Source organism: Lampetra planeri, chromosome 37, assembly GCF_965212315.1.
Source record: "Lampetra planeri chromosome 37, kcLamPlan1.2.h2, whole genome shotgun sequence".
Lineage (NCBI taxonomy): Eukaryota > Metazoa > Chordata > Hyperoartia > Petromyzontiformes > Petromyzontidae > Lampetra > Lampetra planeri.
Genome location: NC_136143.1, coordinates 2,374,175 through 2,400,084, shown reverse-complemented (window position 1 = coordinate 2,400,084; position 25,910 = coordinate 2,374,175). Strand labels below are relative to the sequence as shown.

The following is a 25,910-nucleotide window of genomic DNA, read 5'->3' as shown; positions in this document are numbered from 1 at the left end:
TGTCTGTGTGTGTGTGCTGCGTGTGTGTGTCTGTGTGTGTGTGCTGCGTGTGTGTGTGTGTGCTGCGTGTGTGTGTGTGCTGCGTGTGTGTGCTGCGTGTGTGTGTGCTGTGTGTGTGCTGTGTGTGTGCTGTGTGTGTGTGCTGTGTATGTGTGTGCTGCGTGTGTGTGTGCTGCGTGTGTGTGTGCTGCGTGTGTGTGTGTGCTGCGTGTGTGTGTGCGCTGTGTGTGTTTGTTTCATCCCCACCTTATGGCCGATGATAACCTTTTGCGTCAATGTGACCGCTTCCCCCAAGTGCCTCATAGCAGCACAACGTGATACAGATACTGTATTCAATCTAAGCTGGTCCATCTTCAAGAGAGCCACCGTAATCCACACGCTCGCTACGACGGCACATACAGAGACGGGCAGAGCCGATCGAATGAACTCGTCCGATCTTTATTGTAGGGTGCCGGCGAGACAGGCGGTGAAAACCAGACAACCTCTGGTGTGGAGAAGGCACTGAGTGAGGAGAGCGATACATCGTTTTAAACAATAACAACAACAACAATGCTTGGCATTGTTTGGGTTACCTCCGGCATCACCCGGTTTCCTCCCAAAGCTAAAATAAAAAAAACCTATACAATGTAACCGGTGCTGATCGGCCAACACATCCCGTTGCTGAAGACAAACACAGCGATACCCCGACTTGCGTCTCTTTCACGTCGTTTTGCAAAGACGTCGTCGCTTTATCATTAACGCCGCGACCCGATTTGCGTCGCCTCAACCCCACACTTACGTCGCTGACAGCATCACCGTCCGCTCTTTCTCGTCATCCATCACATCTCAGCCTTCGCCCTCCACCACCACCCACTGCTACCCCTGTACTTCGCTTCGATTGGCGTCGATTCTATAATCGCCGTCGCACCTTTCAGGAACGCATCTCCGACGTAAACCGGGGTATTGCTGTACCTGCAAATCCCTTGCTTGGGATCACACGCAGCAGCAGCTGCAACTGCAACAGCGGCAGCTTTGTCGCACACTACACTGCGATAACCTGGCAGGACCCTCCTGAAACAGGAGTCACGAGACTCGGTGAAGCTTCCCTGGGTTAAACGAGTGGAATAATAATAAAATAGCATTGTACATTGCATTCCTCAACTCGGACTGTGCCACACCGAGTAATCACGCAATGGACATTACTGAAGTGCTGTATGGCCTGACGAGTTGAATAAAACCAGAGGCTCAAACCAAAGGTTCAAACCAGAGGCTCAAACCACCAGAGGTTCACGGGCGGCCCATGCACCATGCAAGTGGGAACATCAGACGGCTCACATTCCCTGGCTCGCCAAAGACATTTTCACATTCGCGAAGATTTGCTCTCGAAAATGACGTCGCCGTGTCGTAACCACCTTCACCGACGTTCAGCACAGATGGGTCGACCCCCGGTGAAATCCGTGCACGGACAACGATGGTGGCTGCATTGAACGCGTGGGACGCGTTCCCGTGCCTGTGTTCGGTCATCCACACGCATCCACCGACTCGGGACACCCTGGGGACACCGAGATGTTAACTAACTCCGCCTCGTATACAGGAGGTCGTGGGTTCGATCCCTGTTGTGTATTTGGAGTCTGCGTGTCTCTCTCCCTGTGGTCGCGTTGATTTTTTCCCTGGGTCCTCCTGGTTTTCCCCTCCACGTTTAGAGTCAGCGTGCGTTTTGAGTATTTCTCTGATACATTTCCACGCAATAAGCCCCTTCGTTGAACTGTCATTTGTGGCCAGGTAGCTTCTGAAAAAGAGCCGTACAGTAGGGCTCAGCGTGGCCTTACCTGGTAAAATAAAAGAGTTTAGCACGTAGTTTATGGATGGGGTGAATCATTCTCGAAAGCACAGTCCTCAATGACGCCGTATTGCATGGTGAGCCCTGAACTCTGCCTCCTGAGGTCTTGGCCCCTCCACCACCTTTGACCTCATCAACTTTCTTTTCTCCCCCCCCCCCATTGTTTTACACAAAGTTAGTTTGCGTACCTGTGACGTTAGGCCTCACGTAGGCTTTGCCTACCTACCACTGTCACCACCAGGAAACCTTTGATCCTCGTTGTGACCATTTGGACAACGAGCAAAGGTGCAGATCGTGTTAAGTAAATATTTTATCGATTTACAAAACATCTTTCAGATTCTGTATTTAGACTTGAAACATCTGATGAGCCATGAAGCTCTTTTGGTGCCATTTGGGGCACACCCGTTTCCCGCGCCGAAATCTCCTTGCAGTGCAATCTCCACTTCCCTCTCTCTCTCTGTGTCCATCGCAGGCATCGATCACCCAGGTGGCTTCCACTCCGTCAAGTGCTTGATATTCGACGCCCGGTCAGATTGGGGTCTTCCTCCTGCCCCTGACTCCCCCCCCCCCTCCCGCGTGTTCCCTCCTGCCCCTGACTCCCAAGTCAAGAATTTGAGGAATGAATGAAGGAAGAGAGTCTGGACATGTCTAAGACCCCTGTAACATTACTACAGTCAACATTTTGGTTACCGCTTTTTTCACATAGGTCAGAGGTCACTGCTCGTACACGTCTCATCGTCAGTACCATCTGGTCCCTGGGTTCTTCAGGGCAAAATGAGCCCCTACTGGACTCTGTACGACAACAAACACTCAAGTGCTGAGACCATCCGGATTCTTATACACGAGGGAGGTTCAAGTCAGTCCCGGACTTTTGCTAACGGAGATGGGAGTTTTAATTTCAGAATCGTGGCCGCTGCACCGATTCTCAAAAGTCTCCATCCACAGCACAGCTCCTATCCAACCCACGCACACTCACACACACGGCAACACTCCCACCCACGCACACTCACACACACAGCACCACTCCCACCCACGCACACTCACACACACAGCAACACTCCCACCCACACACACTCACAAACACAGCAACACCGCTACCCACACACACTCACACACACAGCACCACTCCCACCCACGCACACTCACACACACAGCAACACTCCCACCCACACACACTCACACACACAGCACCACTCCCACCCACGCACACTCACACACACAGCACCACTCCCACCCACGCACACTCACAAACACAGCAACACTCCCACCCACGCACACTCACAAACACAGCAACACTCCCACCCACGCACACTCACACACACAGCAACACTCCCACCCACGCACACTCACACACACAGCACCACTCCCACCCACGCACACTCACAAACACAGCAACACTCCCACCCACGCACACTCACACACACAGCACCACTCCCACCCACGCACACTCACACACACAGCACCACTCCCACCCACGCACACTCACACACACAGCAACACTCCCACCCACGCACACTCACACACACAGCACCACTCCCACCCACGCACACTCACACACACAGCACCACTCCCACCCACGCACACTCACAAACACAGCAACACTCCCACCCACGCACACTCACAAACACAGCAACACTCCCACCCACGCACACTCACACACACAGCACCACTGCCACCCACGCACACTCACACACACAGCACCACTGCCACCCACGCACACTCACACACACAGCACCACTCCCACCCACGCACACTCACAAACACAGCAACACTCCCACCCACGCACACTCACACACACAGCACCACTCCCACCCACGCACACTCACACACACAGCACCACTCCCACCCACGCACACTCACAAACACAGCAACACTCCCACCCACGCACACTCACAAACACAGCAACACTTCCACCCACGCACACTCACACACAGCACCACTGCCACCCACGCACACTCACACACACAGCACCACTGCCACCCGTGCACCAAGTGCCCAAATGCCCAGTGCAGCACGCAAGCAAAACGTCTCTCGGCTCGAATCGTTTCGGGAGACGCGTCTCTTCCCACTCGTCCTCAGGGATCGTCGCCCAACCAAGCGCCCCCCATCCCTCAGAAGCAACAGTCTGGGAGTGACCTTGAAGCCACCCTCGTGCAAGGAAAATGTTTAAATCACGGACTCGCGCGCGCTCCCGTCGTGTCACCGCTGCCGCCGCTCGGAATCACTCCCACGAGCCGGCAACGCGATGTCATTCCAGACGGTGCCGGAGCGGAACGATCACTCGCTGGTGTGTGAACTTTCAAACCCGTGCCCGGCAGCCTGGAAGAACCCAGGCTCGGTGCGTATTGTCACTCAGCATCATCGTCATCATCGTTGCCACTTGGCATCATCGTCATGATCGCCACGCACCATCAAGGTCCTCACTTTGGTCCATAGCTCAGCAGGGCAGGCGATGCAATTTAAGCGTCACGAGTGACACAATTCGATGCTCACGTGCCTCGAATCGCCCGTGCCGAGAGGCGAGCACGACTCTGGCGCGTTGTGCGCACGGGGTTGCTTGTAAGGAACACGGCGGACGACGCCAACGGTAACAAGGAGGAACAACGGATCGCATGCGTGGTGCTTCTGTGACACTGTCCAGATTGTGCGCATTTTGTCCTTGGGGTTTCATTCGCCGAGCAGTCACGCCATCGCATTGGCGACCGAGGATAAATCCTTTTAGCGCTGGTTTTTTTTCACTCATATTTGATTGTCGTTATGAGAGTTATCGTGAGCCCACTGCAGAGTTATTCGTGCTTTCAACTTGAGTTGTACAGCACTTGTTCTTCTGTCATGTGGACAATGAGTCGCAGCTGTAATTTGATGTCTACGCTGTGAATTCAGCTGCTGCCGACGGCTTTAGAGCACAGCGAGCGTGAATCCCACAGACTCACACAGAGACCCATAGACTCGCAGAGAGACTCATAGACTCACGTGGGGACCCATAGACTCACGCAGAGACTAGTAGACTCATGCAGAGACCCATTGACTCACACAAAGACCCATAGAGTCAAGCAGGCACCCACAGACTCACATGGAGACCCGTAGATTCAGAGATCAATAGACTCACACAGAGACCAATATACTCACACAGAGACCCATAGACTCACACAGAGATCCACAAACTCACATAGAGAATCACAGACTAACGCAGAGACACATAGACTCACGCAGAGACCCATAGACTCACACATAGAAGATCCATAGGCTCACAGTGGACATGAGTTCACGATGTCTTCCACTGCGTGTTGCTGTGTCCCGCAGTCACATTTGGGAGATTATTTCATGTTCCGTTTGTGGAAGGGGTGACTGCCCGTGCCTCAGCTCGCTTGAAAGCGCCAACAAACAGACGCAAAGTAACGAGATCTTCAATCGAATCGTGACCTCGCATTTGTGACGATTCATCAAACTCTGGGGTGAGAGTGGGGGGGGGTGGTCAATGATTCCACATCTCGTATACACACGCAGAGTTACGGTGCGCTACATCTCAATTGCCCCTCTTCAAACAAACAAAAACACAGCCTCCGCCTGCAGTGGCATACGCTGACCTGAACTTGACCTCGCAGAGGTCAACTCGATAACAGTTCCCCTTTTGCAAAGTTCACAGAGTTCACAACTCCGTGGTCAGAGTCAAGGAGGAGCCGCGTTCGCCTCCGAGGCCACCCCGCGCGCTCCCCACGCCGTTCACCATCACCGCCTCCTCCTTCCCGTCCGCCGGGTCGCCCCCGTCCCTCTCGGCCGTCAGCGCCGCCGTCGCCACCGCCCTGCGGGGCCCGTGCGCGCTGTGCAGGCGGATGAGGTGCCACTCCCCGGCCAGCTGGGCCCCGTCAGGGTCGTGGGGCCCCGGGCTGAGGTTGAGGCGCGGCACGGAAGCCGCCGCGAGCCCCGCCGCCGACGCTCGCCTGAACGTCACGAGGCCGCCGCACGAACCGGGGGACGTGGCCCCCGACGGACTCCCCGTCGCGGCGGCCCTCGGGTCTCCGCCGCCTCCTCCGTCCGGCCCGTCGAGGTCGGCGTCGATGTCGAGCAGGGCCGCCGTCTCGCGGGGGCCGTCGGCGTCGTCGCGGTCGTAGGCGGAGGCGAGGGGCGCGGGGCCGGCCCACGAGTTGAAGCGCGCCGCCCTGGACGCTTCCTTGGCCACGTTGAGGCGTCGGGCCGTGCCCGCCGGGGCGAAGGTGGAGCGCACCGAGGCGTAGTAGTTGGACGGCATCGGCGAGGCGGCCGGCCGGTAGCTGCCGCGGCCGCGCCGCTGCCGCCGGCGGCACCGGTAGACGGCGAAGGCCGCGACGCCGGCGGCGAAGGCCACCAGCGCGGCGATGCCGCCGACGAGGAGGTACAGGCTCCCGCCCTGCCACAGGCCCAGCGGTGGGGCGGTGATGTCCGTGCCGTTTGCTGTGGTCTGAGGTTGAGGGCGGGTGGCGGTGGAGTTGAGCGTGGGAGGTGTGGATGTTGTTGTTGGTGGTGGCGGTGATAGTGGCGGTGATGGTGGGTCTGGTGGCGGTGATGAAGGCGGCGGCGGTGATGTTGATGATGATGACAGTATTGTTGATGATGGCTGTGTGGGTGATTGTGACGCTGCTGATGATGTTGATGGTGGCGATGAGCCGGTTGAATTCGCTGTTGATGATAATGACGACGATGGTGATGTTGGCGATGATGATATCGAAGGGGAGAATGATGAACGTGTTGGTGCTGATGTTGGTGATAATGATTGTGCCGATGGTGGCGGCGACGATGGTACTGATGGTAGTAATGTCGATGACATTGTTGAAAGTGGTAAAGATGACGACGATGATGATGATGGTGTTGGTGTCGTTGCGGATATAGTCGACAGCGTTGCATTTGGTGGCGCAGACGTCGTCGACGATGCTGTTGCTCGCGGAGGTGATGATGACGATGCTGGTGAAAGTGCCACCGCCACCGCTGCTACTGATGATGCTGCTGCTGATGATGAAGCCGTTGTAAGCGATGGCTGCGTCGCAGTCACCAACTCGGTGCCACTGCGCTTCATATTTCGTGACTTCTCTTCAACGGATGCAGCTGCAGCTGCAGCAACAGCAGCAATAGTGGCAGTTGACCCATTCGCAGCACCAGCAGGAGCAGCAGTGGTAGGACCAACAGCAGCAACAGGAGCAACAGCAGCAACAGGAGCAACAGCAGGTGCGGCAGGGGCACCTGTAGCAGTGATAATAGAAGCAGCAGCAGATGTCGCAGGAGGCTCCTGAGTCTCTGGAGTCGCGGCAGCCTCCCCGGTCCCTCGGGAGGCCAACGTAGATGCCAGGGCCCGGCCGGCCTGAGCCACGGCCACCGCCGCCGGCAGCGGCAGCAGCGTCGTTGTCGTCTTTTCTTGGGGGGGCACGGCGGCGCCCCCCACGGGGGGCTCACCCAGCGTCGACGCCGTCGGCAGCAGCAGCAGATTTCCCGGTGACCCCGAGCCGTCGGTCACGACCTCGCCCTGCGGTGACAAGCGACTTATTTAGCAAATGGTTTAACGCAGAGGGCCAGATTCACAAGAAAAATAGATAACTGAACAAGTGCGTGTCGTCGTCAGCCCACGTAGCCACCGAGCCACGTGACGGCCTCCCCCATCGCTTGGCACGTGCTAAGCGATGAGCGAGTGGCTCACGGAGCCGGACGCAGTTCGTTGGGCTCTCGGTTTGGTTTGTCGTCCCGTTGGGGTTCACGGGCTCGGTGATTCACCGGTGAGGGCGGTTGACGCGCTTTGATTTGGTTCTGCAGTGCGATGCAGTCTCAGGATTCGCGTGGCGATGTCCAAACGCGACACCGCCCGCGTCTGCGAGGCGCGCGGTTGGCGCGTTGACCCTCTAGATGGGAGGCGCTCGCGTCGCTGAACGGCGGTGAAGGAGGTCTTGAGGCAGGAATTGAATGGAGGGGTGGGGCGGGTGGTGGTGGTGGCAGGGAATCGACAGCACGGGCGGCTGGGTGAGGGGGTGCGGGGCCAGCAGAGGAGACTGATTGGCTCGTAGGTGACACTGGAAGGGGAGCGAGTGGGATTTTTGAGTTGGATGGACGCTTGAGTTGATCGTCGATCAACTGATTTTGTCCACTGATTTAATGATTGGTTGTTAAGTTGCAGTATTTATTGATTGGCTCTCTGATTGATTCCTCGATGTAAGCAATCCACTTGCTGATTGATTTAATAATTCTTTGGCTCATTCACTGATTGGCTTGTTTTTGCTTGATGATTGCGTGATGGATTGCACTGTTACTGGCTGTTACTGGCTGTTACTGGATGCACTAATAATAAATATATTCATTGATTGGCGAGTTCGATTGATAATTCTTCCCTAGTTTATTTACGATCGAGTAAATCGGCTTTCTTGATCGAGTGGCTGATTGTAAAGTCAAGCAAACGCTGTTTCTTTTGCTTGACTTTACCGGATCAGCTATCATCATCATCATCATCAATCATTGGTGGTGGGGGCTGTGGTCTGGTTCATTCTCGGGAGACTGGTAAGAGGTGGCGTTCACCTGCGAAGGGCCCGGTGTTGCCCACGAGGGTGGGAAGGTCACCGGGTGGCCAGTGGGCATCGCCAGGGTCACGGCCACCATGAGGCCCAGGCACCAGGCCCGCAGAGCAAGCAACCTCGCCATGGTTCTGACAGGAGGACACAAACAGGGAAGATGAACATCCCTCGCATTGCAACACAGCCTTAGAGGGCAAGCAAGCATTGTCAGAATTTGAACATTTATACTGGTAGGAGCCTCCTGGTTACACCAGCCCACAGGGGATTATTGTGTCCGTCCGTCCGTCGTGAATCCAAAAATGGGAGGGTGGGGCTGGGTGGAGAGAGGAGGGTGGGGAGGGGCTAGGTGGGGAGGGTGGGGAGGAACTGGGTGGGGGGGGGGAGGATGAGGAGGGGCTGGGTGGGGAGGGTGGGGCTGGGTGGGGCTGGGTGGGGAGGGGATGGTCACCCCGTGGTGCCCTTATAAAACTCAACGTTTAACCTACTCACGCCGGCTTGTGCCCGCCCTCACAGTCGGGCATATTTGCGGAATACACCACGCCGCCGTTGACCCTGCAGGCCATTGACCGAGCAACCCGAAGTTCCTACCAGCTCCCTCCGCAGGACAATGTGTTATATCCTGCAGGAATCCGATGAGCTAGAAAGTTTTTTTCCACAGATGTCCAGTCGGGGCAGGTCAGAACGTTACAACATCAAACAATACACAAAACCACTTGTAAACATCGACAAATGAAGCTAAAACTACGTTTCATCTTCCCAGGTAAGGCCCACTGAGCTCCCGTACTGCGAGCGTTCCGTGTGAATCATTCAGTTTGATAATATTGATACCCCGCTGCTTTCAAATTACCTCCTCGGCTTCACGCGTCATTGCAACGCTGTAAGTAGCTCCCACGGGCTCTGGTGGAGTAAGTGTTCTCAGGAGAGAGTCCTAGATCTCATCATTGATGGGAGGCGTTGCATTATTCTTCCATACTGGAATTTCCCCTGTCGTCTTAGTGGGGTATCTGTAAATGGATCGCCCTGCGCAAAGCGCCTTGCCGGGCCGTGATCGCCAGAGGGCGCCACGCACCCCTCGATTGATTCAATTCGCGTCTCAACTATGACGAGAATCTGTTCGTCTTCTTTGTTCTTTCGGTAAAGTCACGTAGAAAGGAAATAATAAAATAATAAAAATAAAACATAATAAAATACAATTCTCACGACGTTTCGGCCACAACGCAAGCAGCCGTCCGCAGGTGAAGAACAGGGCTGTCGGAAAGACAGCGTCCGAAAGACAGCGTCCGAGAATCTGTTCCCCCAATGGAGTCATTTGGGGAGTCACATTTTTGGAAACGGCGGCAGCGACGTCGTGGCAGCGTTCAGCGGCCAACAACGCGTGGATGTTCATGCTCAATGTGGAGGGGGGGAAAGTGAAAATCTCCGGAGGATCCGGAGAAGAAGGAAATCCACGCGACCGCCGGGAGAGACGGACTCAGGCTCCACACACACAGCGTGCTTCAAATTGTTTTTTTTTACACTTCTGAGAATTTGCAACAATACCGCATGAGATGTCCCTCCGGGGCTCTGGAGACCACCTGGAGAAGATTCCAGGCGTGTGTTGACAATGATGGCGAACAAGTGGAAACGCTTTGACATTTTTAAGCTCATGAACATACATTTGTTATCGTGTTACAGTGTATTAACCGTTCCTTATCCAATAAAAACGATAGTCCCATGTTAGTGTTAACATATTTTTGAAGCGCCCTGTACAACAGGCCGTCAGGGTTGGGATCGAACCCATGAACACCACGACTCCCTGCATACCAGGCGAGGGAGTTGACAGAGTGCACCGCCGCCTTGCAGCAGTGGTTCTGGGTCAACAATCTCTCATTGAATGGTTCCAAATCGGAAGCCATCCTGATTGGCACCAGACAGCCCCTCGCCACCTCCGTGCATCCTCCGCTGACTGCATTCTCCAATTCTCCCATCACATCTCATCCCTCGACAGCTACACAAACCTGATCATATATTGCAACGACCACCTCAAGGCACTCACGTCATTGCCGGCCACTCACCACCACTGAAATCTCGCCTTGAACACTGCAAACTCTGTCCTGGTTCGAAATTCATTGAGTATCCTCAAGAAACTCCACTGGCTGCAGTGCAATCTCGCCCGTGTCATCCTCGGAGAGAGTCCCTCACCTCCCCCTGCTACCCTCCACTGACTTCACATCGTCAGCAGGGTCAGCTACAAGGTCGCCTACTGCCAGTCGTCCACACTGTCACCCTGCACCACAGCTCCTGTCACCCTGCACCACAGCCCCTGTCACCCTGCACCACAGCTCCTGTCACCCTGCACCACAGCCCCTGTCACCCTGCACCACAGCTCCTGTCACCCTGCACCACAGCCCCTGTCACCCTGCACTACAGCTCCTGTCACCCTGCACCACAGCCCCTGTCACCCTGCACCACAGCCCCTGTCACCCTGCACCACAGCCCCTGTCACCCTGCACCACAGCCCCTGTCACCCTGCACCACAGCCCCTGACACCCTGCACCACAGCTCGTGTCATCCTGCACCACAGCTCCTGTCACCCTGCACCACAGCCCCTGTCACCCTGCACCACAGCCCCTGTCACCCTGCACCACAGCCCCAGTCACCCTGCACCACAGCCCCTGACACCCTGCACCACAGCTCCTGTCACCCTGCACCACAGCTCCTGTCACCCTGCACTACAGCCCCTGTCACCCTGCACCACAGCTCCTGTCACCCTGCACCACAGCTCCTGTCACCCTGCACTACAGCCCCTGACACCCTGCACCACAGCTCCTGTCACCCTGCACCACAGCTCCTCTCACCCTGCACTACAGCCCCTGTCACCCTGCACCACAGCCCCTGTCACCCTGCACCACAGCTCCTGTCACCCTGCACCACAGCTCCTGTCACCCTGCACCACAGCCCCTGTCACCCTGCACCACAACCCCTGTCACCCTGCACCACAGCTCCTGTCACCCTGCACTACAGCCCCTGTCACCCTGCACCACAGCTCCTGTCACCCTGCACCACAGCTCCTGTCACCCTGCACCACAGCTCCTGTCACCCTGCACCACAGCCCCTGTCACCCTGCACCACAGCTCCTGTCACCCTGCACTACAGCTCACGGTGGAACTCTGCACAGCAGCAGCGCGACTCACAACCTCCTCGTCTCTACACCCAGGACCTGTACCGTGGTCACTGCCAGGCGCCGTTTCTTTGCGGCAGTCTCCGTCGTCTGGGAGCGCGACCATCACCACCGACCCACTGCTGCTGCTGCAGCTGCAGCACGTTCACAGCAGCAGCAGCGCTCACTCTACACCAACTTCTAAGGGGCACCTAAAGGCCCCCCACCTCTCTCTTAATGGCCCCACCTCTCTCTTAATGGCCCCACCTCTCTCTCTCTCCCTCCCTCTCTCCGCGAGCTCTCGAGCGGCGCCGAGCGTGGCTCCGATCCTCACAGTCACGCTCACTGGACGATGTCCGGGCAACGCTGTGCGCGTTACAAACCGCGCGGCTGGTGTCGCTGTTATCGTTGTGTGATTTGGCTGTCATGCTCCAAATACGGACCACCCGAAAGCATTACCCGGTTGGGGATCACACACACACACTGAGATACATCCCCACCTACCACCGGCAGCAGATTACCGCCCGCTCGCAGGTCACGTGCTGAGTCACCCTGTGCCGTACGGGGACAGCTGCCACTCGGGGTGCCCCTGGGGGGGTCTGTGTCCTTCCAGTGGTTAATATGAGCTGTGACGTAATGCGCTCAGGCGTGTACACGCCCTTTAAATGCCAGGGCTACTATTAGTACTGCACTCAAAGGAGGCGATTTGAAAAGTTAGCTTGGGCCAACTGTTCATCAGTTTGAGAAAAGCAATTGTTAATCATTTTGAAAGATGCAATGCTGGTGAATCGCTTTCGTTTCAACAGTTAGTAAAACAAATAAGTGGTTAGTTTTTTGTTACTAATGATAAACATTATCAAAATTATTGACGGAAGAATTGTATGATAATTGTTTTTTTACCCACTATCTGGCAACAAATCTGACACCTTTTTTTACAAGGAGTCATGTTTGCATAGACCACAATACCTGCAGATGACGCCAAAAGGCGCCTTTTGGCGTCATCTGGTCCAACACATGTGAGACTAGGCTCTAAGGAAAGCTGTCTCGGGTGTGGACCAATCAACTTCAAGGACAGTGCATACATTATCAGAGTTATGTGTTTTTGTTTGCATTATGACTGCAGGTATTGTGGTCTATGCAAACATGACTCCTTGTAAAAAAGAAAGGTGTAAGTTTTGTTGCCAGATAGAAGGGTAAAAAAAACCAATTATCATATTTTTTACTGGCAAATGAGGTTCCAATGGAAGAATTGTATTTACATTTGAAACAAAAGTTACGCATCATCTCGGTGAAATAAACACGAGGACCACCCTCCGACAAAACGATTGAATAATTTATGAATAAAGTCCTCCAAATATCACTACATCAGCTCAAGCCTCGCGTAAACCACGTGTGTGACCACCCCCACTCTGAATCCCTCCCTCCCCACAGCCCTCTGTGAAAACAAACTGCAGACTCCGCTCCGTGGCGCAGCACCGAGGCCCTCCCTGCAGCCTCTTGCTCCCGTGTCTCCCTTCCTTCTCCATCCTTCCCCCTCTCATTCCCCATTCTCTCCCCTCCCCGCCCTCCCTTCCTGCTCTGTTTCCATGCATCGCGCACCTTGGCTCTCCCACCGCGAGGCGTGCCGCCACGCCTGCGGCGGTTGCGAGTCTGGAGACTCATAAGGAAGCAGGATAAGGATCGTGTGTTTGCGTAGGTGGAACCATTCCTCCCGCAACTACAGTGGAAACCCAGACGCTGGTTTCTCCATGCATCTGTTAAAGGCCACGCAACATGCTCCGGTGCCCGTCCTGCTATTGACTAATGCAGCGCGTGCTTCACTCGTTTCCAGAGGGCGGACGCTTTCGCTGATAAGACGCAATCATTGTGTGGGGGCCGCCACACCTTTTGAAACCGATGGGGGTTGACAGCAGCACGACGATGATGATGATGGTGGTGGGTGTTTTCACTCTTTCTGTGTTGTCGAGGGCCGCGCGTCAGGGGCCGCACTAAAGGCCACGAGGGGCCGCTTTTGGCCTGTGGGCCTTGCAATGAAGACCACTGGACTAATAGGTCTACTCAATGATGTCGGCCTGTACATAATGTATCCTTTGCATAGATTTTCCAGGTATGTTTCACTTTCATTTACGGCCCCGATTGTGTCAATCCACTGCTGGATGAGTGCCTCCCCACGTCGCGTTAATTGCCGTGGGGTTTATTTGGCCATACTTCACCACGCTGGTCGCTGCGGATTGGTGAACGTGGGTCGCATAGTCGGATTTTGCTTTTCAACGACAGTTTTCAAGATTCAAGTTAATTTTGTTTAGCCGGGTGAGGATGCAGGAGACCTGCAAGGATGAGTCTCGCCATGCAGGAGGGACCAAGGGTTTGCCAGGTTCGTAGCGCAGCGCGCTCACCGCTTGCACGGAACGTTCCCCTCCAATCGCTCATCCAGCCTCAAATCCCTGCGGATATCGAACCCGAGGTGCGCATTAATTTCGAGTGACTCGGTCACCAGGTGTTCACTCGTAAACGGACAGCGACTTATTCACGAAGTCAGATTGAATGTATCCATTATACGGCACCGACTGAAATGTCTCGTCCCGGAGTTGGATTCCAGCTCTTGTTTTGCTCGGTGGGTCGCAATAGACGCCAGAAGGAGGAACCGAAACTAATGGCACAATGAAGGCCTCACTCAGCACCCTGTACCCCACCCTGTGCCCACTCACCCCACCTGTGCCCCACCCTGTGCCCCACTCACCACACCTGTGCCCCACTCACCACACCTGTACCCCACTCACTACACCTGTGCCCCACTCACCGCACCTGTGCCCCACCCTGTACCCCACTCACCACACCTGTGCCCCACTCACCACACCTGTGCCCCACTCACCACACCTGTGCCTCACCCTGTGTGCCATGCTCGTTGGTTGTGGTCGAATGGAAACTTTCATTTGAGAAATAAATAAAGAATTCTTTCGTTTCCAAAACTCCCACGCGAGCAATGTGTTGAGGGCTGATCCCAACGCACGCTCGCGATGTTATCATTCATCAGCAGTAGTAGCAACATCATCAGCAGTAGCAGCAACATCATCAGCAGTAGCAGAAACATCATCAGCAGAAACATCAGCAACATCATCAGCAGCAGAAACATCATCATCAGCAACATCATCAGCAGCAGCAACATCATAATTAGCAACATCAGCAGCAGCAATATCATATTCAGCAACATCTTCATCATCAGCAGCAGCAACATCGTCAGCAGTAGCACCAACATCATAATCACCAGCAGTAGCAACATCATCATCAACAGCAGCAACATCATCATCAACAGCAGCAACATCATCAACAGCAGCAGCAACATCATCATCAACAGCAGCAACATCATCATCAACAGCAGCAGCAACATCATCAACAGCAGCAGCAACATCATCATCAACAGCAGCAACATCATCATCAACAGCAGCAACATCATCATCACCAGCAATAGCAACATCATCATCAGCAACATCATCAACAGCAGCAACATCATCATTAGCGGTGACGCGGACCAGCGTGTAGCGCATCCGGCCGCGAGCGTTCACGGTTCGAATCCAGCGGCCGCCCTGGTTATTTAGAAACATGAGTTGAGAGGATTTGGCTGCTGCGATAAATGTCCACATGATGAGCCACTTCGTTAGACTTAGCGTTTGTGGCCAGCTCACTTCTGAAAAATATCTACATAGCTCAGTGGGCCTTCATTATCTGGTAAAATAAAAAATAGTTTCGTTTAGTGTGGTGTGTATATCAACCGTGGTAGTCATAATAATAATGCTAAGCTCCTCCTGCTGCTTCACTCACAGTGCACGTTAAAGATCCCGTGACGCCATTCGCAAGAGAAGGTCATGGCGTGCCGTCGGCAGGGTACACTTTTTGCCAAATTTGAAAAACCTTAGTGAACGCCGCCGATGGCTCAGTTGAGATCACACACAGAGAGGAGCAATCATCGCCCTCCACTGGCAGAGTCGGATGCCCGTATGTAGGCCGCGTGCCAAGATCAGCCTCGTGCCGTCCCACGCGGGGACAGCTGCCGCTGGCGGGGTGTCCTTCCAAATGTGTGGAGATGAGATCTAAGTGAAACTCTTAAACATTTTCTACATTTTATGTTCAAGATTTCATGTTTTTAAACGGCTGCCCGCAAAAGGGGGACAACCAAAGAGCCGCACGCGACTCCGTAGCCGCAGGTTGCTGACCCCTGTTGTAGAGGAATAACATCGCCCAGCCCGTGGCTCCAGAGGGAGCTGAAGCGACGTCCTCCCGTCCATCACTCAACGCGCGTCCACTTCGCGGCCACGGCGTGCGTGCAGCATACGCGGATTCATTTGTCACTCGGAATTTTCCGGAACGCCGCTGCTGGGGCTGGCTTGGCAGGAGGGATCATTGGCGTAAGGCACTACCACTCAGTTTGGTGTCCTTCCTCCGCACTTTCCATTAGCATTGTTCACTATGTACGGTGCCAAAGAAGTTCAACATAGATACATGAACTAGAAACATTTTTTTAAATTTTAACCAGGTAAGGCCCACAGAGCTGTATAGTTATTTTTCAAAAGCTACCTGGCCACAATGATAGCTCAACGAAGTGGCTTATCATGTGCAATTGTATAGCAGCCAAATGCGCTAAACGCGTGATGTTGATTCTTAATGTGGAGGGAAAAAAATCGCAGGGCACGGAGACAAATCGCTCTGAGACACCACGCGTTATCATATCAGGGGCGCTCCATCAAACACAAATCACGATCATTATCAGCTTCCCTGCGCACTTTCTTAGGTGTACGTTCAATTAGTTTTTAATCAACATCACATAGGAGGACCATTGCCCGAAACGTCACCTATTTTCTATGTTTTTTTCCTTTTAAGGCCAAACGGTCTTATTATTGATATGGGACGTGTTGAGTTATTGTTGTTATTTGTGCATCACTGCCAACGCAGTATCGCAGAGTGATGGCGTGCAATGCCCCAGCATGGCCCTGTTTGATAGTAATGGGAAGAGGGCAACTCGGGATAGACACGTGGAGAGAGAGAGAGAGGAGGGGTTGGGATTGGCGGCTCAGAGACGTGAATGTGGAGAGAGACACGGAGAGACGCAAAGATAGGAAGCCTGAGAGAGACATTGAGACAGAGAGAGACCGATAGAGACACAGAGAGACGTAAAGAGACAAAAAAAGCAACCAACATCCAATACAACTCAACGCATCCGTCGATAGCAATGGGTGCGGCCTTCAAAGGAAATATGCGGTAGGCGACCTTTCGGGAAAATGTCCACATGAAGAGAGACTGGGAAATTGAGTCCGATAGAGACAAAAAAGCGGCACGCAGAGACACAGAGATAGAGAGGAACAGAGACAGGCAGCAGAGACGTGGAGAGAGAGAGAAACATACAGTCACGAAAGTCACGCAGTGTTTTGGGACAAATGTGTTTCTTGGAGTATTGTTGTTGTTAATTGCGCTTGCTGCCAACGCAGCAGCAGCAGCGTCGCCAAATAATATGTTTTTGTTACATAAAGGTCATCATGGTGATCATCATAATAGTCATCGCTAGCGTCATCACTCCCATTGTCAGCATCATCATTCACGGCAGGATGTCGCGGTGGTTCCCGAAGTCGATTCCGGGCCACGGCTACCATCAGTGGGGAGGGGTGTCCGATTCAGTCCCGAACTCCGCCGCGTTACCAACCCGCGCTGACTGCTGCCCAACGTGGGGAAGTAAAACACCCCCCCCAGCACCCCCCCCCCCCCCAAGACGCTGCCCAGTACGGTACAATCACATTAGCCTGAGTGAGCGTACTGGCCGTCTATAATGTAGACTTAGTCTGGTTCTTTCAGTAATAAAAAGGTTAATAACCAGGCTACAGTCTACATTATAGACTGGCAGTACGCTCACTCTGATTAAAAACCAGGCTACAGTCTACATCAGTGTTTTTTTAATTATTTTTATTATATTTGTATTTATTATTTTATTCACTTTTTTATATGTTTCTATCTACGTGACTTTACCGAAATAAGCAAAGAATATGAATGGCTGCAGTCACGAAAGTTTTAAGCCAAAACGGTACAATTAGGTGAGTGAATACAAACTCCATCTGGTGATGATGCTGCTGCTGCGTTGGGCAGCTGTGCACAAGCACACAGTCAACAATCAACAAACATAATCACCGTTTTTGGGTTGAGATCGCGTTATTTATAAATGTGTCGTAACCCTCCACCACCCGACACGGCCAATCAGTAAAAAAGTGTCACGTTGACAAAAGACAAATAGTTCACTTTTTTACTGATTGGCCGTGTCGGGTGGTGGAGGGTTACGACACATTTATAAATAACGCGATCTAAACCCAAAAACGGTGATTATGAATAATATTGGTCGCGAAAGCCTACGTGTTAAAATGAACAAACACTCAACACGTTCGTCAATAAATAACTGTGAACATAACAACATGTATAATTACCTACTATGTCATGGGACCTCCTTTGCCAGTACCAAAATATGATAATAGGTTTTTCCCATTTTTTCTGGCAACAAAAAAACACAAAGCGGAAACCTTTTACAAGGTATCATGTCTGCATTAACCACAATACTTGTGGTCAGAATGCAAACAAAAAACACACTCTGATAATATATATAAAAATACTCTGATAATATATGCATTGTCTTTCAAACTGATTGGTCCACATCAGAGACAGCTTTCTTTTGAGCTTCGTCTCAAACGGTGTTAGACCAAGCAATGACCCTTCTTGTGGTCATGGCCCGAACCGTCGCCTATTTCCTGTGAAGGCCACAAGCAGCGTTATTGATAAACGCGTCGAGAATTGTTGAATGTGGGCAGTAAGCAAGATGTGGTTATTGTCGTGGCTATCAGCGTCCCACCTTCTCCCTGTGCCCTTGCTCAACATTGCCCATAGACTCAACACTGCCCATAGACTCAACACTGCACCATAGACTCAACACTGCACCATAGACTCAACACTGCTCATAGACTCAACACTGCTCACAGACTCAACACTGCCCATAGACTCAACACTGCTCACAGACTCAACACTGCACCATAGACTCAACACTACCCATAGACTCAACACTGCCCATAGACTCAGCACTGCCCATAGACTCAACACTGCCCATAGACAAAACACTGCACCATAGACTCAACACTGCCCATAGACTCAACACTGCCCATAGACTCAACACTGCTCATAGACTCAACACTGCTCATAGACTCAACACTGCCCATAGACTCAACACTGCACCAAAGACTCAACACTGCCCATAGACTCAACACTGTTCATCGACTCAACACTGCCCGTAGACTCACCACTGCCCATAGACTCAACACTGCACCAAAGACTCAACACTGCCCATAGACTCAACACTGCCCATAGACTCAACACTACTCACAGACTCAACACTGCCCATAGACTCAACACTGCCCATAGACTCAACACTGCCCGTAGACTCACCACTGCCCATAGACTCAACACTGCCCATAGACTCAACACTGCCCCATAGACTCAACACTGCCCATAGACTCAACAGTGCCCATAGACTCAACACTGCCCATAGACTCAACACTACTCACAGACTCAACACTGCACCATAGACTCAACACTGCACCATAGACTCAACACTGACCATAGACTCAACACTGCCCATAGACTCAACACTGCCCATAGACTCAACACTGACCATAGACTCAACACTGCCCATAGACTCAACACTGCCCATAGACTCAACACTGCACCATAGACTCAACACTGCTCACAGACTCAACACTGCACCATAGACTCAACACTGCACCATAGACTCAACACTGACCATAGACTCAACACTGCCCATAGACTCAACACTGACCATATACTCAACACTGCCCATAGACTCAACACTGCACCATAGACTCAACACTGACCATAGACTCAACACTGCCCATAGACTCAACACTGCCCATAGACTCAACACTGACCATAGACTCAACACTGCCCATAGACTCAACACTGCCCATAGACTCAACACTGCCCATAGACTCAACATGCACCATAGACTCAACACTGCTCACAGACTCAACACTGCACCATAGACTCAACACTGCACCATAGACTCAACACTGACCATAGACTCAACACTGCCCATAGACTCAACACTGACCATATACTCAACACTGCCCATAGACTCAACACTGCACCATAGACTCAACACTGCCCATAGACTCAACACTGCACCACAGACTCAACATTGCCCACATTCAGACTCTGTCTTATCGACAGACCTGTTCTTCACCTGAGGACGGCTGCTTGCGTTGTGGCCGAAACGTCGTGAGAATTATTTTATAATGTTTTATTTTAATTATTTTATTATTTCCATTCTACGTGACTTTACCGAAAGAACCAAGAAGATGAATCCCTGCAGTCACGAAAGCTTTAAATCGAAACTTCCCATAGACTCAAAATTGCACCATAGACTCAACACTGCCCATAGACTCAACACTTACCATAGACTCAACATTTAGAAACATGCATTTATAGTATTTGGCTGCTATAAATTTTCACGTGATGAGCCACTTCGTTGAGCTATTATTTATGACCAGGTTGCTTCTGAAAAAGAAATACATAGCTCAGTGGGAATTGCCTGACAAAATAAAAAATAGTTTCCAGTTTATGAATGAATGTTGAACTACTTTCACACCATGCATAGCCAACAATGCGCATCGAAAGTGCGGGGGAACGACACCAAACTGAGTTGTAGTGCCTTATGCCAATGATCCCTCCTGCCAAGTTAGCCCCAGCAGCAGCGTTCCGGAAAATGCCGAGTGACAAATGAATCCGCGTGTGCTGCACGCACGCCGTGGCCGCGACGTGGACGCGCGTTGAGTGATGGACGGGAGGACGTCGCTTCAGCTCCCTCTGGAGCCACGGGCTGGGCGACGTTCTTCCTCTACAACAGGGGTCGACAACCACGGGCTGGGCGATGTTCTTCCTCTACAACAGGGGTCGACAACCACGGGCTGGGCGACGTTCTTCCTCTACAACAGGGTCGACAACCACGGGCTGGGCGATGTTCTTCCTCTACAACAGGGTCGGAGAGTCACCGTGATTCCCCGCGCCAACTCAGTCACTCGCTCACTCACTCAATCACTCACTCAATCACTCACTCACTCACTCACTCAATCACTCACGCACTCACTCAATCAGTCATGCACTCACTCACGCACTCACTCACTCAATCTGCCACTCATTCACTCAATCACTCACTCACTCAATCACTCACTCACTCAATCACTCACGCACTCACTCACGAACTCACTCAATCAGTCATGCACTCACTCACGCACTCACTCACTCAATGAGTCATGCACTCAATTAGCCACTCACTCACTTACGCACTCACTCACGCATTCACTTCCTCACCCGCGCACTCACTTGCTCGCACTCACTCACGCATTCATTAATTCATACACGAACTGACTCTTCACGCACTCAATCACTCACGCACTCCCTCACTCACGCACTCACTCACTCAATCAGTCAGTCACTCAATCACTTACGCACTCACTCAATCACTCACGCACTCCCTCACTCACTCATGCACTCAATCACTCACGCTCTCACTCAGTCACTCAATCACTCACGCGCTCCCTCACTCACTCATGCACTCAATCACTCACGCACTCCCTCACGAACTCATGCACTCAATAACTCACTCACTCACTCACGCACTCCACCCACTCACTCACAGCACACAGAGAGGCTCCACGGGCTAGGAGCGAGCACCAATTCGTGGTCGGCGAGTGAACCACGCCCAGCTGCCTTCGTCCCCCCCCCCGGCCCCCTCCCCCACCGCCCGCTCATTCATCCAAAACATCGATGACGCTCACACACCGCGGCAGGTACTCATTGTTATTGAAGGCTGAGTCGACCTAGAGGAGGACCAGGGCAAATCCAGGTACCGCTTTCGTGCTGATGTCACCCGTCGATGGGGAAGTGAACCTCGGTAAATTGTGTTAGTAAAAAATAAAATAATGTAATTAATTGTAATTACTGATTTATCCCGGAACGCCACACTGAGTCGTATGACTGGTTTTCAGGAGGGTCCTACCGCTACATCGGACTTCTATTTTAAGATCTTTTTTTTCAGCCACTTAGTGACGAGTACTTACACAATCCTCGAGGAAACCGGAACACCAAGAGAAACCCACGCCTTGCGCGAAGGGGAAACGCTCGATCCCCATGCAGATGGAAACACGTGGCGATTTGTCAACCTGCTGTACTGCATTCTCCTGGCCAGGCAGGGTCTAGAGGGAAATGTGGCACCAGCTCATTGCGTGGCTGCTGCTGCTGCTGATGGTGATCTCCGCTCGTCTGCGGCTCCTCATCCGCGCCTCTGAGTCGTCCCCCACGAGTCGTCGTCTCTGTCTCTCTTCGACAGCGAGGAGCAAATACCGCGTGGACGCGGCGCGTTACGAGTTGACAGTTCAGTATTATTATTTATGACTACAGTACCATAAGTACATTGCAGGGCTGCAACATTTCTACCTATGGTGCCGAGATGTTAACTACCTCGCCTGGTACACAGGAGGTCGTGGGTTCAATCCCGACCCTGACGCCTGCTGCTGTATGTTTGGAGTTTGCGTGTCTGTCTCCCCGTGGTCGCGTCGCTTTTTATCCAGGTCCTTTGGTTTTTTCACCTCCACATTTAGAATCAACCTCACCCGTTTATAGTATTTGGCTGCTATAAATGTCCACATGATGCTAATCCATTTCGTTGAGCTATCATTTGCGGCCAGGTCGCATCTGAAAAAAGAGCTATACAGCTCAGTGGGCCTTACCTGCTAATTAAAAAACAAACGTTTATAAAAGTTTAGTTTTTACCCTTACCAGCCGGTTCCGATTCGCAAACCCGTCTCTCCCCGTGGGTGTTTGGGGCACAGCCACACCCAGTGGCTGTGACTCCTGTGCAGCCTCTCGGGGGGTCTAAATTTAGCCACTGAACGCATCTCCAGACGCTGCACAAAAACAGTCGGAGGTACACACACACACAGAGCCGTCCCCTAGTACACACACACACACAGAGCGAATCGGGGCGACCGCCCCGGGCCCCGCGCTTTTGGGGGGTAAGGGGAGCGCGCTTCGTCGTGACGGTGTCAGACGTCATCGTTTGAAGGCGTCAGGGGTGAGGGGGGGCACACGGCGTGGGATTTACCCCTGGGTGGACACATTTTTTGATGCGAAGTTGGCCACCCGTGCGTCTCCGTGTGGGTACACGGGTCTCTCGATACGTGAGACTACGAATCTCTACGCAAGTCGTTCCGGTAGTGCGGCGGATGAAACAGTCGGAATCAGAAGACGTATTTACACTGGAAACTGGAGGAATCCGATGAGCTATGAAGCTCTTTCTCACAGATGTCCAGCGGTGGTGGCAGGTTTCCTGCTCCACCTCCGGCGTTGGAGGCGATCCCTCCTTGGGCTGGCGCTCCGCCGCTAGTCTCGACCCCTTACGTTGCCATCGTCGCTTTGTGTCTTACTGTACGTTGAACTATTTCGCACAGTACGTAGCCAACCGTGCTAATCGCCGTGACGCGTCATTTCCCAAGGCGCCCCCTCTCCCCTTCGCTCTCCTTATCTCTCCGTGTCCACGCGGCTCGCTGATCGACGCTGTTCCTCTTTTTCTTTTCCTTTCGCTCAGTGTCACGTGGACACAACAACTCGGACAATGACGAAGGATTGAGGAATGAAGGAAGGAACGAACGAACGTTTCCAGGGACGTACAGAGAGAGAGAGAGAGACGCGCTCTGCTGTGTCAACAGCAAGAACCCTCCCTTCTGCACAGGGGCAGACGAGCGAGCGATTCTCTGATTGGGGGGGTGGGGTGGTGCAGTCCACCACACCCGCCCGAATAATATTGGTCGTGAAAGCCTACTACGACGACTACCTCGTGTTACATTGATTCTCACCTCACTCTCATCTCTCTCTCTCTGGAGGGCATGCTTGCAGCTGCCTCTCGAGTGGAGCCCCCCTTCCGCCAGCATCGGGCACGAGCAAGCACTTGCAGGGCTGCGCCTCCTCCCAAACGGACGATAGAGATAATACACGAAGTGGGGTTGCGATCGGGCAAAGGTCAGCTGTTTGTACACAGCCGGGAGGGTGGTCGTTGGGTCGCACAGGGCACACGGAAGCGAAACGGAGGTGGCTCCGTCTTCCCTTCAGCAGCCCCCACGCACCGGCTGTCGCACCGCCAGCGTCGTTGGCGACTGACTGCACGGAGCGGTGGTCTTCACTGCAAGGCCCCAACGCCCACTGGTGGCCTTCAGTGCGGCCCCCGACAATACACAACTGTGTGTGTGTTGAACTTATTTCCCACCGTACGTTGACAACCGTGCTGCTGGTTTCAAATGGCGTGGCGGCCCTCACACACTGATGATATCTTATCGGCGAAAGTGCGCCCTCCCCCTCCCACCCCCTCTGAAAACGAGTGAAGAACACTGCCGTAGAGGACCGCAGAGCTTGGGCAATTGTTGCTAGCGTCGGCTCCTCGCCACTGCGTGGCTGCTGCAGCCTTCCCGCTTGTCTGTGGTTCCTCCTCCTCCTCCTGGCACCTCTGAGTCGTCGCCCCCCCCCCTCGAGCGGTTACTGCGCACTTACAAGTAAACATTTTAACTTGTTTTATAATCCGACCAGGCGGCTCAGCGGTAGAGTGAGCGAGTTCGTACCCTGGTTGTGAGTTGGCACGGCTCATCATAACTCTGGGGTCGATAAAACGACTACCACTTTGTGGGGAGGTCAACATTGGATTTTGTCCTGTGAGTGGACTCGCCCCCGCAATAAGAATGTGGAATTTCCAGCATTGGGCGAGGACTGTATACAGGTTATGAGCTCCGTCTTAAGGTTCCTTTGAGCAGGAAATCACTTTGCCTTTTGGCTGTGAAACTGGAAAAGTACCAAACCACGAACTACCGCCACTCGCCTAGGGGACAGGTGCTGTTCGTGAGATCGTAAACACACGTAGAGACAAAGACGCCCCGTATAGCCTTAACAAACTGTGCGGACAAGTGTTATTGAGGCCGGCACGGCGCACGAAGCGAAGGGTGGGCATCACCGCGCCTGGCCGCCTTTTGTCCCGAGTGCTGATGTTTACACATCGCACTGGGTACTCATTTCAGGCTGAGTCGACCTAGGCGAGACCCAGGTCCGGTTCAGATAATCGCCACGAGCTGTTATTGGCCGTGAGCGGGAATCGAACTCAGATCGCTGGATTCGAAGCGCAAACAGACGGACACACAGTGAGAGACACATCGTGACGCACACACAAAGATCCCCCTTATATCCGCAACAGACTGGAGGAGCAAGTGCTGTTAGCGAGCACCTATGAAGCTCACACAAGGGGGTGGTGGCCAACGCTACGCCCGGCCGCCTTTGTCTCCCCGGTGGCGATGTTTACACACCACACCAGGTACTCATTTCAGGCTGAGTCGACCTAGGGTAAGCCCAGGACCGGTTCAGATAATCTTCACTGGTGTTAGTGGCCGTGAACTGGAATCGAACTCGGGTCTTTTGGTTCGTAGTGCAGCGCTCTAAGCGCTCTGAGGACGCACATTCACGCACACACACAAACACACACACAGACACACACACAGACACACACACACAGACACATACACAGACACACACACAGACACACACACAGACACACACACAGACACACACACAGACACACACACACACAGACACACACACAGACACACACACACAGACACACACACACAGACACACACACAGACACACACACAGACACACACACACAGACACACACACAGACACACACACACAGACACACACACAGACACACACACAGACACACACACAGACAGACACACACACACAGACACACACACAGACACACACACACACACAGACACACACACACAGACACACACACACACACAGACACACACACACACACAGACACACACAGACACACACACAGACACACAACAACAACAACAACCGCCATTCGCCACTAAGTGGCGGTGACGTCACCACGACGCTTGTGCCAGGCCATGTGCACCCTGAGGCCACGTGAAGTGTCGAACGCCCGCTGGCAGGAGGTCACGGGGCAGACCCAGGTGCCACGGGTCGACTGACCGAGATGACCGAGATGACTGGCTGATGCACCACCTGTGCCCCCTACTGTGCCAACTTGCTGTGCTTTAGCCACCCGGCGCTCCGCTCGTTGTTGTGAGCGTCGCTCCTCCGCCCTCCGTTGTTGTTGGAGGGCGACTGCCTCCAACTGCCCAGTAGCGTCCTTCACGAGCCTCCTCCACTGAGGCCGATCTTGACACCGCTGGTACCAGTCATCGGCAAGTCCACTCAGCTCCACATCCTCCTGTACCACATCACTCCATCTCTTCTCTAGCCCGTGCCGCGCCCG

General features: G+C 53.2%; 1 protein-coding gene across 1 annotated transcript in view; it reads right to left on the bottom strand.

The window, feature by feature from the left end:
- Positions 1-419: 419 nt before the first annotated feature.
- Positions 420-25,910, bottom strand: part of LOC144730886 (uncharacterized) — a 29,695-nt gene continuing 4,204 nt past the window's right edge. The window contains exons 2-3 of the mRNA XM_078611690.1: positions 8,351-8,477; positions 420-7,313 (exon numbers count right to left, since the gene is read on the bottom strand). Coding sequence (XP_078467816.1) covers positions 5,469-7,313; positions 8,351-8,473 — 1,968 coding nt within the window. The 5' untranslated portion in view covers positions 8,474-8,477 and the 3' untranslated portion in view covers positions 420-5,468. The remainder of the gene's footprint in view (positions 7,314-8,350; positions 8,478-25,910) is intronic.